Genomic DNA, 20,241 nt, shown 5'->3' on the forward strand with positions numbered 1-20,241 from the left:
GACAAGTATAGGCTAAATCAATATCCTGTGGCATCAGTGGGAATAACAGTGAACACAAAAGACATAAGTGTCATATGGAACACACTGATTCCAAACCTCAAATGGGAATTTCACATTCATTATAAACTTCTCAGGGCCTTTATGTCCGAAAGCCTCTTTACAGCAGTGAAATCAAGCAATTTTTACATGAGCACCGATGACAATATACTTAATTCCAAATCTGTTCTGTAACAATCCAATGGCTGTGTCTTAATTACTGTCTGTGAGCCTTGATACAACATTTGCTGCTGCATCAGCTAGGTATGCTTTCCAATAAGAATTTTTATTTTTTATTTTTACACAGTGCTGCATTAGAATTAATAGCGGCTTCATACTGACTCCAAAGCTCCTGCCATTTGCTTATCTGGTCTGGTTAATTTGTCAGTAACGAATTTGGGTAGCCTAAAAGACTGGGTTTCTGGCCATCTTTAGTGGTTTGCATTGACATGTCTTACCCGTGTCTCTTGTTTGACCTTTCTCTCCATCAGTCTCATTGCATGGGATTTCCACATAGTAATGTGGTCCTGGTAAACCAGCATCTGTCTATCTCCCTCTCCAAATTGTTTTATATTATGTTTCTATGAAGATCCACCAAACTTTCCTCCTTCATTGATAACATTGACAGTAACTCATGCAATTTATCGCAGTTTAGTAGTTATTTACCAATCTCCTTTTCCAAGTGAGTCATCAACTTTGTTGCCGAGCTGCGGATTGTACTCCTCTTCTTTTTCATCTGCTCTAACTGTTCTGCCATCTTTATTTAATTCACTTTCACCTCAGAAGTTCCATGTAATGTGCATGCAATTATTTTGTATGCTTTTTGTTTTGTATTTTGGTTTGTATTTAGTTTATATCATCTTGCTTTTAATGTGTGCATAATTTTTGCTTGGATTTATAATTTGTTTATGTTTATGTTTTGTATTTGGTTGCATGCTTGTTTGTAGTGTGCATGCAGTTTTATTATTTTGTATACTGGTTGTTGCATTAGTATTTGTTGTACCCAGAGAGTCCTGAGAAATCATTTACCTGTGTACATACATTACAATATACACTTACTTAAATATTATGTGTAACATGATGACTGTGTAATGTTGTCGACTGTTCATTTAGTAGTGTTTTTACCCCAACATTTCATTAATATAGTAAATGTGTGTGTACATGTGCAAATATTTTTCAGGCACAGGCTGCACAGCATGATCCTGGTCCCTCTAAACACACCAGGAGTAAAGAAGATAAGGCCACTTACTGTTTTCAGTCAGGATGGTGAGTTCTGAGTAAAACAATCTGCCTTGCCACATGACGCTTATCAGATCCTCACCTCAGGTTCACTCTTTGCTGAACCATTTTCATGTCAGTGCTTTAACTTGTGTCTCACTATATCACAACACTCTCTCATCATCCTCTGTTTGATTCTTTCTGTGTTTCCACTTCTGTCTTTCCACCATCTTATAATTTTCAGTATGCTGTAACAGATTGAAGATTGTGTGTGTTGTGGGCCCTCTGAGGGTTTCCTTGCATTTACTACAGAGTGAGGTGTTTTTATCTCTGCAGATGCAATCCATGGTGGCCATTTTGAGATCCACTTTGACAATGTGAGGGTTCCTGCTTCCAACATTCTTCTTGGTGAGATTAATTAATCAGAATCTGTGTGTTGGTGCATGTACTCACCTACTGTATGTGTGTATACACTTTCTACAGACTAATGAGCCCACAAAAAAAAAAAATAACTGTAGTGCTTTGGGCACTTATTCACGGGGTGAAATCAGAATTCATTGAATGTTTGATTAATTTAGTTGAATACTAGAAAATAATTTAAATTTATTTATTTAACCATAATTTATTTAGCTTAAAAAAACATTCAAAGGAGACACATAACAAAATGAACTTACCTTGTGGGTATTCACTGTGTTGTTGTTGTTGTTGTTTTTTTATTTTATTTTATTTTTTTAATAAAATGACTTGGTCAGTTTGCCATAGTGAGTTTTAAGCTTCATACATAATTATATAATCAATCTGATTAATGACTGGTTGGCATTTGATTCACTGATTCATTAATTTGATTAATTGTTTGCTCTCTAATTGGTTGGTTATAGGTGAGGGCCGGGGCTTTGAGATTGCTCAGGGGCGGCTGGGGCCAGGTAGACTTCATCACTGCATGAGGGCTGTGGGGCTGGCAGAGTGGGCCCTGGAGTTGCTATGCCAACGTGCAGCCCATAGACAAGCTTTTGGAAAGAGGCTTTACCAACACGTATGTAGTCATACTGTACATGATTTATGTGCTGTTTGTTGTGGGCAACCTTGGAGCTATTTTTTTTTTTTTTTTTTCATTTATTTAAATTTTTTTTGACTGTTGTTATCATTAGAAAAACGAGGCCAATAAAAATTCCAAATAAATCTTCTGAAATGTACTCTGATGTCTGGCTGGCTTTATCTCAAAGTAAAGAAACAGTGTATTACTGACACCCAGTGGAAGAGCATTTCATTGCAACTGGTGTATTTGTACTGCATGCATCGATCCTGCAGTTTTGGTTTGATTTAAAGTATGCAATATAGTCCGTTTGTTGTTGTTCATGTGTAATAATTTGATTTGCATTTTATTGTAGGAGGTGGTAGCTCACTGGATAGCTGAGTGTCGAATCGCCATTTCGCAGTCACGTTTGTTAACACTACATGCTGCTCAAACATTGGACACGCAGGGCAACAAGACTGCAAGGAAACAGGTATTTCTCTTTGAAATTGTAATTATTTTCTTTGATTTTGTGAATTGCAAGTGAAATAATCTTGTCAAATGTCTAATGTCTGTCAAATATCAAATGTCTGTCTATCTTACTCACCACCGTCTGTCTGTCTGTCTGTCTGTCTGTCTGTCTGCCTGTTTCTGTTAAAGATCTTTGTCTTTCCTACCTAAAACATTAACTGACACTCCAGTAGATGATGGAGAAGATGTTCAGAATTCAACTCTGTGTGATATGTTAACCCCAGAGAATAGTAGAAACTCTGAATTTTGACACATGGATAGATGAGCCCGATTAGAGTGTGATAATAATATAGCGCAATAAACAGGAATATCACTGAAAATGTAAAATTTTGAAATATTCTCGTTTATGCGTGAAATTTTTAAAAGTTAATATATTATTAAGGTTATCTTAATGCAGTGGTTCTTAAATTTTTTTGGTTACTCCTCCCAGTAAAACCTAAATGTGAGGCTTCTGTGGTGGCTGTGTCCCACACTTTAAGAACCACTTACTTAATGTTACTGCGAGGACTTTAAGCCTGGGTTCCAGGTGTCTGAAAGGGGATGCAAAAGGAATATTTAAACAGATTGAGATATTGTTTTCAGAGCTAATACTGTGAGTCTGCACACAGGCTTTCTTTGAATACCTACAGTGTGAGATGAATGAATTTGGAAATAGCATATTCTTTAGATCCTTATATAGACACAGTAATTTCAAAGTAATTAAATAACATTTGTTTTACCACATTTAGTCCCTTCAGTCATAAAATAAAAAATATTATCTCTAAGCATTGGCATGTGTTAACAGTTAATCATGTTTTTAACAATTTAGCACTTTTTGTTTACTCTATAGGACGGACTATTAGAGATTGTTTGGAACATGCAGGTTGTGATGTGTCATTGGATGGATGGGTCAAGCCTCTGGAAGACCCCTAAAGGATTTTTCCCCCTGCAGACATTGTTATTCTTGTTGCACTTCTAAGAAAGTTAACATAATTATTAGTTTTGAAACAAAAAAACAACATAGAATAACTAGTTCGATACTTCACTCAAACTCCATTGCTAGATGCTATGGAAAAACTTTTTTTTCTCCTAGGACTGAAGCCTTTGCAATCACACAATGTAAATGCATGGCCATTTGTTTGTGCAGTAAGTAAAAAACAAACCAATGGCCCTGCAGCAGAGCTGCAAAAGCCTATGGCGATGAAGCCCGCCAGAGAAAGCCAGAATGGATGTGGATCTGGCTATATAAGCGGGCATTCGGCATAGGATCTCAGATCAATTCTCCTTCAGCAACAATTATTTTTCTTTCACTGATCTATGGCACTTGAAGTGCTCGCCGTTGGCATGCCTCGCTGCTGACAGAAGTTACCTTTCCCTCTGTGCCTCGCTGCTGATCCCGCCCACTCTACGAGCCGCCTTCAGCATTCGGCGCAGACACCAGTTTGTCCCCTGCCGCCATCCGGTGAGCCTAAAAAAGCTATTCTTTGCTTACTAAAAGAGCAGCGGCATTGTTTCAAATGCCACACCTTCATTGCGGCTCCTGCAGGATTGCACTGCATGCTGACGACGGCCACTCAGATTTTGTTCTGAAGCTTCTCTGACTGAAATGGAGTGTTCACACTGCGAGAACATCAGTCTCGCCTATCTGTGTGCTTGGATTGTTTTCTTTTCAGAGAGCGACTCTACCCCTCGCGACCTCCTGTTTTCTCCCTCCCAGGGACCTGTGAGGAAAAAACAGCACGGTAAGGGGACTAAGCACTCAGCAACAAGCGAGCTTACGCCAGCCCAGATCCCGCGTGCTTCGCCCTTCCCAAGCAGAGAGGATTCTCCCAACCTCTTTGAACACTTAGACCAGCGTCCCTCAGTGGATGCGAGAAAAATGTTCTCATTCGGTTTAATGGAGGATGAGCTATTGGCACAACAGACTCTGAGGGGATGTTGGGCTGTACTATTGACTCCGCCCCTTTGCCATCTGCTGATTCTAGCGACACCAAGCTAGGGATGGTTGCAGAACTTTGACTTCTCATAGCTGTCTAGACAAATGGCTCCTGCCAGGGTGCCACCCAAGCCTATCGACAGTGAGCTAAGAGTCTGAGGAAAAAAATGCCTCTTCTCGATGAGTCAGTGGCTGCTCACCTCTACCCACCCACTACCATTGGATGGAAAGTGAAGGCCACTCACCCCTCCAAGCCCATCTCTGCACTCCATGGCTCGTTATTTTAGAATGTATCACTTTATTGTTTCCATGGCGATACTTCATGCTTTTCATTTGACACAATGTACCTACAATAGATCGGTATGACACATGGATCGCTCTTATTTGGTTTTTCCGTTTTTTTTTTTTTTTTTATATTCACATATATGCTTAGTATACTATTAAATATCTGATATCCCAATTCTGAAATATGTGCAAGTAAATCTATTTGGAAGTTTAAACACTTTTAAATCGACCGTGTTAGTGTCACAGTGTCTGGGTTGTTGTTTCCTGGGGTTCCACTAGATGTCCTCCTTTCTCACGGTGTCTGTCACCAGATCACTTCCTCCTCCCTTATTTGGTCACCTTCCTCCTTGTTGTGTAATTGATTGTCCCCCACCGTTCTCTTGTTCCCTCATTATCCTTCTGTCTATTTATACCCAGTCTGTCTTAGTCTGTGTTACGGAATCCTTGTTTAATGTCAGAGTATTATTCATGTCCGTCAATTCTTGCCTTGTGTTCGTGTCTTGTTTATGTGGATTGATGTTTTGGTTTCGACCCCTGCCTGGACTGTTTACCCCTCTGGATTACTGGATTATCCCTTAAATAAATTATACTTATCTGCAATTGGTTCCTTCTCTCGTTCCTGTAACACCGTACGTGACAGTTAGTTGATCTATATAGTTGATGGGCACTACCATTTTAGTGTGTGCTGAATCTGACCTGTGGGATTTACAACACGCAAATTCATCCTCTCCTCTTGAGACACATTAAAGTAGGTCTCCGGTAAACTGGGAGAAGACCAGAGTAAACTTTATAGTTACCTTCACAATCTGTATTTGAAATCAGTAAAAACATGTCATTAGTTATATTTCTAAGGATCATTATTGCTCTTTCCATAGACATCAGTGTGTATTTTACAAACTGTAAATGTATGGCATTGTATTATTACATTTTTATTTATTTATTTGATTGGGACAATGCTCATTGATCAACAAAAATGTTGCTTGCTGTAAACAAGCCAGAGTTAGCTACAAGTGCTAGTTTCCATCTGTTGTCCCTAGCCAGGTCTTAACAGGCACCCTAAAAATACAAAAGTCAATAAAAATACGCTATAAATTTAATAAATACAATAGCAATGTAATAAATACAGCCAGAATAATAATTTTAAAAATGAACACCCTCAAACAGACAGTATATTGCTCACCTCACCTAGCCCTCAACTTAATTACAGTATAAAGTGAATACAAAATAAAATATAGCTGCAAGCAGCAATTATGGGGCCAAGCACTCAAATGGCAAATTGAGGAGCTAAGCATGGCATGGAGCATCATACCAAATGCATAAATAAGCAATAATAGCAATTTTAGGATTATTGTAATTGAATTGGCAAAAAAACAAAATAAATCATAAATACAAGCTCTAGTAGCATGATTACTTAACTTATCAAGTTTGACCAATAGGTGGCGCTGTTATCAAATCAATTTGGTTTACTTTGTGTGACTTGTCAATTACATTTTGTCATGATGCCTCAAATTTGTCGCTGTGGTATACAAAAACATTTTTCTCTATCGACACAAAATTCATAACTTGAAGATCATCTGATTCGAATTTGGTGATAATCGAACAAATGGTTGATGAGGAGTTCGAAAAAGTCGATTTTCAACATAAATCAAAATGGCGGACCGGAAGTTCAGCTTACTCTGGCATTTTAGGTACTTATGTTATCGGCATAAGCAAGGGAATATTTTGAGACCAGTTTCATTGCAATAGGCTAATGCATTAAAAAGTTATTAGAATTTTTAAAAGTGTAATTATTCATGGTTAATGAATGGTTTATTACTCTTGAACAATAGGTGGCGCTGTTAATAAATTTATGTGGCCAGGTCATTCTGAGGTGACAATGACAGATACAAAGTTTGGTTCAAATATGCCAAAGCTTTGCAGAGATACAGCCTCAAATGCATTTTGGCATCCTTCCCATAAATTTGTTGGTGCGCTAAATGAAAACTGTTTCGTATATCGACACAATATCCATAACTTTTGGCTAGTGGGGTCTGAAGATGATCCACTTCAAATTTGGTGAAAATCGGAACAACGGTCTAGGAGTTTGAAAAAGTAATAATTAATAATAATAGTAATAATTTATCAAAATGGCAGACAGGAAGTATGGCCAATTTTTTGCATAATTGGTATCGATGCTCTCGGCATTTATTCAAAAGTTATTAGCATTGTTTTAAAATTTCATTGTAACTCTTGACCACAAGATGGCGCTGCCACCAAACTTTTTGAGTACCTTCAGGGCATGGAGCCGAATATTTTTGTAATTATTTTCGTAACAATACGATAATGCGTTAAAAAATACAGCATTTTAAAACATAATTCAAAATGGCCGATGCCTAAAATGGCTGACATGGGAAAATTGGATATCATTCGACACGACATGACTCACTGAATCTAAAGAGACCAGTTTTGTGATTTTTGGCCAAACCATTCAGAAGTTATAAGCAAAAATATGCATTTTTTATATCCCCTGACCACTAGGTGGTGCTGGGTCGAAACATGCAGGTAGTCTCTGGTCATGGTTATTATTACACACACCAAACTTGGTCTCAATATGCCAAACCGTTGCCGAGATATATCCTCACATGCATTTTTGTGTGCTTTTCCTCAAATCTGTTCACGTGTCATTTGTAGCCGCACTGGGTTGTACATAATTATTAACTCAAATGATATATAGGGAAGTGGAATAATTAATCAGGAATATGATTAATATATATATATCTCGTATGACAGTTACATTAATATTATTGATTATGAAAAATAGCTCAATTGCATATATCAATAACTCATTACAGGGCACTGTAATTTACTCATTAATATGTCAATATTCCACTCTTCATATCAATTATAGTGATATCTCTTACTGTAAATTACTGCAAATAAAACAGTGGTTTGTCCAGCAAACGGCCGTAAGATTAACTTATCAACTTTCAATAACGTTATCACTTCTTATAATTCAATGAAAATATTCTCTGGCCACGAAAACCTTATCCTATCATTATGAAATTGTTTACTAAAAAGTAAAGAGCGTGTAGCTAAAGATCAAACATTTCATTCACTCGTAATGTGAGCGGTTCAGAGGCAATCATGAATATATATTGCCTTTTAATAATTGAACTAATAATACATCAAACTACAAATCACACAGAGTGAATACGCGTATGACAATACAGACAGTAAACTTTGTACAAGACATAACGGAATCCAAATGAGGGAGAGAGAGAGAGAATGAAAGAGAGAATGAATGAGAGAGAAAGGGCGAGAGGGAGGTGAGAGAGAGAGCATGATCACAGAATGAGCTCAGTTATGCAAACTCACAGACAGTAACCTTTGAAAGACAACAACGAATCAAATCATAGACAAACTTTAAGCAGCGATGACCTGCATATCTGTTACATATTCGAGAACAGTTGGACGAATCAACTTGAATTCCCTAACTTTTTTGAATTTTGGGGTTCTGGCTAATGGTTCAGAAGTTATTAGCATAAAAATATTGAAATTTTGGACAAGTGGTGGCGCTAGAGAATTAGAGTTAGCGACTTAAAATTTGTTATAGTTAATGTTGGGACTGTCCTCTATCAGAATATCAAACCATTATAACTTTCCCACAAACGGTTCTATGGGCTGCCATAGACTTGCGGCGGAAGAAGAATAATAATAACGCCTTCGATGCTTGGCCCCTAATAAAAGAAAGGGAAAGAAAAGAAAAAAGCATGTCCACGGACTAAAGAATTTGGTGTATGGTTACAACTATAATTGTTCCTAATCCAAGATTTAAGCTGTTTTTTTTTTTTTTTTTTTTTTTTTTTAAAGAGGAGAGATTATTACACCCCCTTAACTCATAGGGCAGACTATTCCAAAAAATCGTGGCTGTCAGAAAAGGCTGTGTTTGCCAGTCCTACTTTGTCTATATTGAACTATGCAGTCCCCTCTGGTGGTTGCTCTAGTTACTCTATTGACCTTGTCTTTCTGTGTTATAAACTGGCACAGTGGTGGGAGAGCAAGCCCACAGAGTACCTTAAACACAATACAGGCATCAGGAAAATGTCTGTAGTTTTCAAAGCTAAACGTGTTTTTTGATTATGTGACAATGATGATAGTTATTACCCTTATTGTCCAATGTCTTTAATGCCTGTTGATAAAGTGACTCCAATGGTTGCAATATTTTTTTATTGGCTTGCAACCAGCTGGTTAAACAGTAAGAAAAATTTGAAAAGATCATTGCATGCAAGAAGAGTTTTGCGGCCTTCATTCATAGGTATGATTTTATGTGTTTAAAATTTGCCAGATTAAATTTGACAATATTGGCAACCTTTTGTGAAAACCTGGCAACCCTGGTCTGAACACACGTGCTGGAGATAATACTTCTAATTAAAGGAGCGTTTTAGCTGATGAGATGTGCATGAAAATCACATTCAATTTTTTGCACAGCCCTAGTAGTTAGATTTTTTTCATTTTTTAAGGATAGAATTAGAATAGTGAGTGCTAAAATTAGAAGGTAAAATAAAGATGTAAGAGATGGATTTTAAGCCGATTCTTGTAAATGGCTGCTCGGATTAAGTTGGGCAGGTCATTCCACCAGGAGGGAACATTTAATTTAAAAGTCTGTAAAAGTGCCTATTTGTGCTTCTTTGGGATGGCACAATAAAGCAACATTCACTTGCAGAATGCAAGCTTCTAGAGAGCACATAAGTCTGAAGTAATAAATTTAGGTAAATGGGTGAAGAGCCAGTGGTGGTTTTGTAGGCAAACATCAATGCCTTAAATTTTATGTGAGAAGCTGCTATTGGTAGCAAGTGCAAATTGATAAACAGAGGTGTGATGTGTATTCTTTTCGGTTCATTAAAAATTAATCTTGCTACCGCATTCTGGATTAATTGTAAAGGTTTGATAGAACTGACTGGAAAACCTGCCAAGAGTGCATTGCAATAGTCCACCCTGGACAGAGCAAGAGCTTGAACAATACAGGTGGTGTCTGTGGTTCAGTGGTTCACCAAACAAACTTTGGCTATATCTTTAAATTTTAATCAAAAATTTAAGGATAAAAAAAAAAAAAATCTATCTTAGCGAAAGCTGTAAACGATACACTTGGAGCCCAATCACTTGCACATTACTATACTATTAAAAGCTCAATTAAAAACAAAGCCCAAACTACTCAACTGCTATTTATTTTTAAATGTTAAACATGTTAATTAAACCCATGTACAGATGGACAAACAGTGGGCAGGTCATTTATAAAGAGACTAAACAGAAGGGGACCCAGTATAGATCCCAGTATAGATCACCGGGGGGAGGTGGAGTCTTCTGTGCAGTGATGCTGTTTTGTTTCTCAAAGCGAGCAAAGAAGGCGTTCAGAAGAGAAATGTAAAATAAGATATCAAATAAATGTCACAGGTCCGCGGTGGGGGCTTGTAGTCTGTAATGGTCTGTATCCCCTGCCACAGGCTCAGAGTGTCTCTGCTGTCGCTGAATTGATGGGCTATCCTCCTAGAGTGCTGTCTCTTAGCCTCTCGGATGCCGCGGGATAGGTTGGCCTTGGCTGTTTTCAGGCCCACCTTATTTCCAGCTCTGAAGGCAACGCTCCGCGTCTTCAGGAGTCTGTAGACCTCCCCTGTCATCCACGGCTTCTGGTTGGCCTGCACAGTGATGGTCTTTGTGATTGTTACATCATCAGTACACTTGTTGATGTAGGCAGTGACAGTCTCTGATTACTCTTGGAGGTTTGTGGTGTTATTGTATGTAGCAGCCTGCTTAAACATATTCTAGTCAGTGGTGTCAAAGCAGTCTTTAAGAGCCTCTGACGACCCTTCTGGCCACACCTGAATTTGTTTGTGAACTGGTTTAATTAGCGGCCTGTATGCAGACATTAGCATGACAGTGATGTGGTCTGAGGCACTGAGATTGGGGAGGGGGAGGGCTTTGTAGGCTCCTCTCTGTGTAGGGGTGCTCCGATCACGATCGGCCGATCGTTATGCGCATCTCGTCAGTAAAGCCGGTTCTCTAATCAGCGGTTAATTCCATCAGGTGCATGATTTCACATAGAGCAGCTGTTACAACACAGAGCCGTTGTTAATAGAGATGCGCAAATCCACTTAATTTTCAGCGTTTTTTGGCGCATCTTCTCAGTTAACAACGGGTCTGTGTAGTAACAGCTGCTCTATGTGAAATCACGCAAAAAAAACCCTGGGTCTGTAAACATCTTTATTTACTGTAATGAAAAAGTCACGGTAATTTGTGTTCATTAATAAACACACACAAACACACACACACGTGCCTTTTTCCAAATCATTCTAGTCCTGAACTCTCTCCAATTACACATACTTATCACTTATTTCTACCTTGTGTTCCATTCCAGCTGTGGTAGGGCCTTTTACCCACAATGTATTTTCCTAGGGTCAGCCAGAATACCAAGGATCCATACCCTGCTGGCTGTCATGGTAACACAGCACCAGGCTTCCATTAAAATAAAATAAAATAAAATGGAGGAATACTATTTTTGCAGAAGTTCTGTCGTTAGCCTCCCTTCTGTTTCTTCATTGCTGAACCAACACCTTGTGTTTGCTCCATATTGTGGGTTTGGAGAAAAGCAACATACCTTAAGCACTTTGGTTTTAAAAGTGTATACATAAAAGTGTGTTCATCCTGTTTCTGAATCATTCACACACATTAGGTACATGTGGAGGAGATTGGTGATTGTAATGAGGCCCCGTCCTCCAGCAAATGGGCAAACATGATTGCAAATCTCATATTTATCTTCTCATGTGTGTCTATTTAAAATTAAATGTGTTGTTGGATGCATACCAGATCCTCACAAATCTATAATTGTATGAAACATCTGAAGATTACAATAGTGAAATTGCTATTACTGCATGTGCCTGTGGGGATGCTGATGCCGGTAAGATCCCAGTGTGGTGCTTTTTCATTAGACATCTCTCAAATGATGGACGTAACCAAAACAAACACACACAGAGAGATCTGTCACCCACTTTTACTGAACATCTTGACCTTGTCTAAATATTTTTTCCTTTATTAGATCGCTATGATAAAGGTGGCAGCAGGCAGGATGGTGACTAAGGTGGTGGACTGTGCCATTCAGGTTTATGGGGGTGCCGGAGTGTCTGATGACTTCCCACTAGCAGAAATGTGAGAAAACTATTGTATTTCATGTCTAACTTGTGTACACCATACAGTACTTGCTGAAATGAAAGAGTTGAATGTGTTTGAATTTTTTAATTATTTGTTTATAGTGACAATACCACTCACTCATAATTTTTTTTTTTTAATATTGAAAGTAGAAAAATTAGAAAACGGCTCCTTTTTGGGGTTTTTTTGCATTATTTCCCCCCCAAAAAAACGAAACACAAGTATTTTTTATTTTCCATTTTTCGTTCAGGGGTAGAAAATTAATAAACTGCTTGAATATACAATTTCTATATGTGGGCAGGAATTAAACAGCCCTCTCTGCTGATTGGTCAACTTCAGATCAAACTGTGCCATCATCAGTTCTTCCACAGTTCCGCGAGGCAGAATAATAGTCCTCTGCTGCTGCAGGTGTATGCTGTGATACAAGGGCAAAAGACCTTAACTTGCTAGAGTGCGAAAATGAGAAAAACGACTTTAACTTTTTTACTTGTCCAAATTAATTATACGTAGGACACTGGAAAATTAACAATTAGATGTTTTAGTAATGAAAATTATCTACATTAAAAAATTGTGAGCTCAAACTTGATTTTTTTTCTTTGCATTGTTTGCAAAATGTGAGAAGTCACACCAAGGCAAGAGGCAGTAACTTCCACATCATCAATATGTGATCTTCATTTACAAAATCGTTATAGTAACAACTGTATAAAATCTTGTGATCATGGGCTGTTTCATATAGGCTATTGCATATAGTAATGTTAACTGTATTATTATTATTATTATTATTTGATCATAGCAAGTAGATTTAAAGTGAAATATGAGGGGATACCGTGGATACCAATTTATTTGCTATGCTCAGTAACGTAAAAGAATCTTAGACATAGCATAATTGCTTTTATATTGGTTTGTATGAAATAACCTAAAAAAATGACTTCTGGATTTAAGTGAACACCAGCAATTGGGCATAATGCTCAGAATGGTTGTGGATTAAACATCTTTGATCAGTCCAATGGTGTCGCCATGGATTGATTTGATCAGGTTTCAAGAGAAGGTAGGATATAGATTTAATTGCAAACTGTTAGTAGGCTACTGATTGTATGATTGATCATGCTAACTAAGCAATTCAAGTCCACACGCGTCCAATTAGAAGTGAAGGCCTGATGAATAATCTGCATAAAAAAAGAGACAAAAAAAAGAAAAGCAAAATCTTTAAAGGCTATTCACGATTACATATTGCTGCCGAGGTATCTGATCTTTACAGTGCTTTGTTATATGGATCACAATCTATCTAATTTGTTTGTCTACACCGTAATTAAAATGTGGCAGACTTTAATGGACAGTAAAGCAAAGGCAGAACACTGTATAACTCCAAACCGGCACCATAACTTCATATTGAAGCGTGGCTAAACAAAGTCAGAATGACATAACTCAATTTGAGCGTTCCAAATAAAGTGAAAGAGCAGTAACTTGTGTTATACGGTGCTCTGCCTTGGATTCTACGGGGATTTTCAAAGATACGGTTGAGACGACCCATTATTTTTTCGGAAAAAAAACAAGATTGAATAAGATTCTTATACACACGATATAGGATGTCTTGAATGTCCCAAAAATATAAATAACTAATTTTCGACAAAAATCTAAGTTACAGTCTTTTGCCTTTGCAGAGCAGTATGGATTCTTAATGCATTTATTGCAACTACATTTAATCTATTTCTCATCAAATAACCAGACATATAAATCTCTCGACACAACTCGTATCAGGGCAGAGCCTACAGGGCTTTCTTTTGTGTTGACCAGCAGTTCTCAAAGTGTCAAAGGGTCCTCAAAATAATTTGCTATAGCTTACCTTTTTTCCAGACTGTTATTTATTTAATTTTTTTCGGGATACGTGGTGTGATTTATTCCAACGTTACTTGTATGATGTATAAATGTAGACTTTTAAAGTAGGTGCATTAAGTATTTGCTGTGTAATGTTATATTGGTTCATGTTTGTGGTGTACACCAAACATATGTTCAAGTAGAACATTATTTTTCATTATTTTGAATGTACATTAAAAAAAAAAATCATCATTTTACCATATGATTATGAACGACAGAGTATTATTTTCCCTCCTGAGGAAAAAAATCTAAGTGAACATCAATTAATACAGTAGGCTTCTATATTAATTAAATGATCTCAGCAAAATCAAAGTTATGACTGCTGCATATTTCCTGTACACTTCATTAGGCTATGGAGCCAGAAGAGTCTCAATAAAGATAAATGCACACACTACAGTCACATATGCACACATAGGATTCATACATGCACACACATAATTCATAAATACACACACAGGATACACAAATGCACACAAAATTCACAAATGCACACACAAAATTTAAAAAGCACAGAAGATTCACAAATGCATACAAAATTCAGAAATGCACACAAAATTCAGAAATACACACACAATTTAGAAATGCAAACAACATTTACAAATGCACTCAAGATTCACAAATGCACAGGACAAGATTCAGAAATGTATTTCTGATGCACACACACATATATCTTGATTCACAAACTGCTTGCGGTCTGTGAACTTCACTGCATTTGTGTGTGAATTTTGAGACTCCCCTGACTTGGCTCGACACACAAATGCCTTTTTTTAAACAGGGAATGATCTGCAACCAATCAGATATCTCCCTTGTTTAAGCCAATCACAAGAATGCACCCCACGTGGGGGATTGTTTACTTATAAGCCAATCAGCGAATGACTCACTTTCCTCACGCAGCGAACGACTCACTTTCCTCAGCGAACGACTCACTTACCTCACACAGCCGGCGACCCACTTTGCGCAGCGAACGACTCACTTTCCTCACGAGTCACGCAGCGAACGTCTCACTTTCCTCACCCAGCGAGCGACTCACTTTCCTCAGCGAACGATTCACTTTCCTCACGAGTCACGCAGCGAACGACTCACTTTCCTCACGAGTCACGCAGCGAACGACTCACTTTCCTCACCCAGCGAGCGACTCACTTTCCTCACGAGTCACGCAGCGAACGACTCACTTTCCTCACCCAGCGAGCGACTCACTTTCCTCAGCGAACGATTCACTTTCCTCACGAGTCACGCAGCGAACGACTCACTTTCCTCACCAAGCGAGCGACTCACTTTCCTCAGCGAACGATTCAATTTCCTCAAGCAGCGAAGTTGAGCGAACGATTCACTTTCCTCACGCAGCGATCAACTCACTTTCCTAAGCGAACGACAGCCGGAGACCCACTTTTCGCAGCCAGAGAGCCACTTTCCTCTCGCAGCGGACCACTGACTCTCTCTTCATGTAGGGACTGAATATTATAATTAAAGTGACTTCTATATTGCATCCAAAAGAATATTTAGATATATTTAAATATTCAAAAAGTTTTAAACATTTTTTTTTTTTTTACTTTCATTAAAATATTTCAATAAAATGAAATAATTGCCTATTGCAAATTTATGAATCCATGGTTAACTTTTTTTCTGCAGTCACTGGGCTATATGTATTGAGACATTTTTAAATTTATATTTAGTAAAAAATAATAAAAAATAAACCTGAATTGTAATCTAAACATCTGTATTTTCATACAATTTAATACAATTGCTGTGTGAACACATTCATGTGATTGGCTTATAAGTAAACAATCCCCCCACATGGGGTGCATTCTTGTGATTGGCTAAAAGAAGGGAGATATCTGATTGGTTGCTGATCATTCCCTGTTTAAAAAAAAGCATTTGTGTGTGGAGCCAAGTCAGGGGAGTCTCAAAATTCACACACAAATGCAGTGAAGTTCACAGACCGCAAGCAGTTTGTGAATCAAGATATATGTGTGTGTGCATCAGAAATACATTTCTGAATCTTGTCCTGTGCATTTGTGAATCTTGAGTGCATTTGTAAATGTTGTTTGCATTTCTGAATTGTGTGTGTATTTCTGATTTTTGTGTGCATTTCTGAATTTTGTATGCATTTGTGAATCTTCTGTGCTTTTTAAATTTTGTGTGTGCATTTGTGAATTTTGTGCGCATTTGTGCATCTTGTGTGTGTATTTATGAATCATGTGTGTGCATGTATGAATCCTATGTGTGCATATGTGAATGTAGTGTGTGCATTTATCTTTATTGAGACTCTTCTGGCTCCATATTAGGCCTACTTGTCTGTGCTTGATTGTAGTGGCATTTGTCTATTTAGTTTACGGAGTTCAACCCATCACAACTTATTGGAGCTAAATGAACTAGGAGTATACTCACCTATTCTAAAGGCTTGTTATTACCTTCCTTTTTTGAAACACACACAAATACAAAATGTCCTGCTGCTTGCACTTGCCCATGTAATGGCAAAAATTGGTGACCACTTTTTTTGTGGAATCTGTCATAAAAATCATATGCATCTCATTGTTGCCAAGGGTTCTGAATGCACAATCACATATCCTGTTGAGGTCTCAAATATAATTGATTTTAATAAGACTAAAGGCTACATTATAAAACTTAGAAGAGTATATCTCTGTTGTTCTAAAATTGTCAGATAGAATTAATGTTATGGGCCTATTATATACCCAAGTCAATGCATTATTCTTTTGTATAAGAGTTTAAAATATTTATTTAAAAATTAATTCATTAATTAAACAAACAAACTTGCTTGGCAACCAGGTTAGGCTATGACAGCCTTCATTTACTGACAGCTGATGCAAAGTATATATATCTATAACTACATAGAATAATAAGGCTAGGCTCTACACCGGTATGAGTTGTGTCTAGCCATTTATTTGTCTGGTTGTTTGAGGAGAAAAAGATGAAATGTAGTTTCATTAAGAATCCATACACCTGCAGCAGCGGAGGACTATTATTCTGCCTCTTGAAACTGTGGAATAACTGATGATGGCACGGTTTGATCTTAAGCTGCCCAATCAGCAGAAAGGGGCGTTTAATTCCTGCCCACATATAGAAATGGTGTATTCAAGCTGTTTATTCATTTTTGTACCCCTGATCGAAAAACAGAAAATTTAGCTGATTTCCTGATTTTTTTTTTTTTTTTTTTTTTAATATATATACATGTACTGTACAATTTAAGTGCCATGGTGGATGAATATACAGCATACAACATATAACGATAGTATTAGTGTAGTAAAATTATTATTAATAACAACAAAATCATTATAAAAGCTGGTAATTTCTTCATCTAATTATTATTAATGTGTATGATAATTTTAAATAACTATATATTCCAGAATCAGTAATATGATTTGTTAATAGTAAATCATATTAGTATTATAAATGTGATTTATGATGATTGTAAATAACATTATTACTATTATTATTATTATTATTACTACTACTACTATTTTTTTTCATGCCATGAACAAACATTTATTTTGCAGCTATATGATATTTGACATATATTTGAGAGCATCTATTTAAGGCTTTTAGTGCTGGGATTACATTAAAAACATTTTTGTGTGGTTATTTGTGCATATAGGTATGCTTATGCGAGGACACTACGCATAGCTGACGGACCTGATGAGGTTCATCTGTCCTCCATTGCTCTCCTAGAGCTCAGAGACCAACGGAGACGAGCCCAAGCTAAACTCTGATTCATCTCAAATCAGCCAGACATAACTTTCCAATTATTTCCTGAAAACCTCTAAAGTCTCTCTGTCTGTCTTAAAAAAACAGCTCATCTCAAATGACCTAGTGGAAGAAACAGAAATAAGCGATGAATCATACTAGAATAATTCCAGCTACTAATCTAAAATGAATAATAAGAAATGCATTATGGGATATCACAAGTATATAAATAATAGAAAGACAATTTATAAAAAATGTAAGGCATATCCTTAATTGACTGACTTTACTTTAACATCAGCATCTGCCTTACAAATACATTTTAATGTAGATCAAGCATTAATCTATGTAAATTAATGTATAATGTTTTCCTTTTAATTTTAAAACTGTAATCAAATAAACCTTTTTCTAAATGAGAATACAGCACATTGATAGTGCACAGTTCATTGTAATATTAAAGTTTTTTTTGTTGTTGTTTTGTATTGTTTTTTTTTTTTTTTTGTTAACTAACTTTTCTCTTCCTCTCTCACACATGGGCAATTTCAGTTTTCGTCAGACTCAAGCAGACAGGTGTGAAAAATGTGTGTGCTGAAATGTTGTAGCTCTCCATGTCATGGCTACCACCCACCAGAATTTCCACTCCACATCATCATGTTTTGTTTAGACTTCCTAAAGTCTGGGGTTTATAAGTGTGTGTGTGTGTGTGTGTGTGTGTGTGTGTGTGTGTGTGTGTGTGTTTGTGTGTGTGTGTGTGTGTCAGTTGGATTACTCGGGCACTGAGCCAGTGCATTTTGCCAGTCCCTCCTTCAAAGCTGGAACAACTATATGCACCGGGCTGGGATTTTGGTTTCTTAGACGTGCACACAGACAACAATGAGCCTTCTGTAGCTATAGACAAAGTCTGAGTGTTTCCTCTCTAATTGGGCATCACCGATCTCTGTGCCAAAGTTCTCTGGCAGTCTCTTGCACAGCCAGACAAGTCTGCTTCACTTTGCAGTGCAGTTGGCCAAAATTCACCCAGATAGGAAACCATTGTTTGAAAAACATCTAAAGCTATAAACCACAGATTTGTTTCCAGGCGGACTGATAAAATAAGCTGTGCACCCCGACTCTTAGAAACCAGCCAATCAGATTAGAGCTTGCCAGATCTAGAAAGTGCTTTCCACCATGTGCAATATGCCTCAGGCAGTCAGTGAACCAACTTTTTTTAGATATTAAATGCTTAGTGATTAAATTGCTATTTCATTTAATCTGTTTTATGTGAAGTACTGTAGTTCAGACCATTCAAATTACAGTTTATTTAATTATAAATCTACAAAAGATTTTTAGATATATTGTTCAAGCAGTGTATAGAGACTGATACAGTATAACTTAGAACAACATTGTTCAGAATCATATTAGCAAAAGATAATTAATCTAATCTTCTGAATGAGTATTATGCCGATTTAAAAGCTTAGTATGCTGTATATATGTTTATATTTAAGTAATTTTTGTTTATTTTAGATAATTAAATGCGGGACTGTCCAATTATTGTCATTAATTGTGATCACATTATCTGCACAGAATCTGTGTGATCTCATGGTACTCTTTAAGTAAATGAGCCGTTAATAGGAAATACAGCTTAAGTGTTTCAAAGAACCGCTCATGAGCATGTGTTATTCCTTGAGTTCTTCTTTCTCTTGGGAGCACTTCTTCTGGATCTCTTCTTCACAGTCTAAAATAGAAAGAGAGCTGTAGTTCCAACAATTGACACTAAATTGACAGAAAAAAATATATATGATTAAGTGAACTCACCTTTAATCCAGCTACTTTGGGATGGGACACGCCCTCATAGTGTCTATGAACACTTACGACCTGTCATTGAGATCCACAGTTTCTTATATTTTTAAGCCTTTTTGAAAACATACTGTACTGTAGCAGCAAGATAATACAGTGGTATTAGAAAATAATACCATGGTGCACTCCTAAAAATAAAAAATCTTTTATTGGGATTTATGGTTCAATTAAGAGCCTTTTTTTAAGAATTGTTCTATGGTTCTTTAATGAAAATAACTGCAAAAAGACTCCTTATGGAACCTTTATTTATACACCACTTTGATTAATTGTACTCCTATTGGCCTTTTAAGTCTAAATTGTGTTAAACTATCATTTTGGTTGTTTGTGTAGATGATATTGAGATTGTGATTTTGGATACACACCTGCAGTTGCTTGGTTGCGTGGTTATGGGAAAGAAGTGAGTAAGAGCCGATGCGAGATCTTTGGGGCTTTTTTCGCCTCGACCTGTCAGTCTAAAGCACAGAACAGAAAGTATGTGAGTGTTTTTTTTTTTTTTTTTTTTCTGTTTTGTCCAGTGTATGAAAGTGTTTCTTTGTTATGAAAGCATTCTCACACCTGGATGAGTGTGTTAGGAGATCCTTTGACTGAATAAGTTCCTGGCTGCTGAGTGAGTTGAGCTTGTCTTCGAGCCCTCATCTGAAAAAAGAGAAATAGA

General features: G+C 37.1%; 1 protein-coding gene across 1 annotated transcript in view; it reads left to right on the forward strand.

Annotated features, from left to right (window-relative positions):
* The window catches only part of LOC113042359 (acyl-CoA dehydrogenase family member 11), a 106,521-nt gene extending 88,300 nt beyond the window's left edge, over positions 1 to 18,221 (forward strand). Inside the window, 6 exon segments of the mRNA XM_074559797.1 lie at positions 1,217 to 1,302; positions 1,591 to 1,662; positions 2,133 to 2,287; positions 2,643 to 2,759; positions 12,067 to 12,176; positions 17,665 to 18,221. Coding sequence (XP_074415898.1) covers positions 1,217 to 1,302; positions 1,591 to 1,662; positions 2,133 to 2,287; positions 2,643 to 2,759; positions 12,067 to 12,176; positions 17,665 to 17,779 — 655 coding nt within the window. The 3' untranslated portion in view covers positions 17,780 to 18,221.
* The last annotated feature ends 2,020 nt before the right edge of the window (positions 18,222 to 20,241 follow it).

This window comes from Carassius auratus, chromosome 24, assembly GCF_003368295.1.
Source record: "Carassius auratus strain Wakin chromosome 24, ASM336829v1, whole genome shotgun sequence".
Classification (NCBI taxonomy): Eukaryota; Metazoa; Chordata; class Actinopteri; order Cypriniformes; family Cyprinidae; genus Carassius; species Carassius auratus.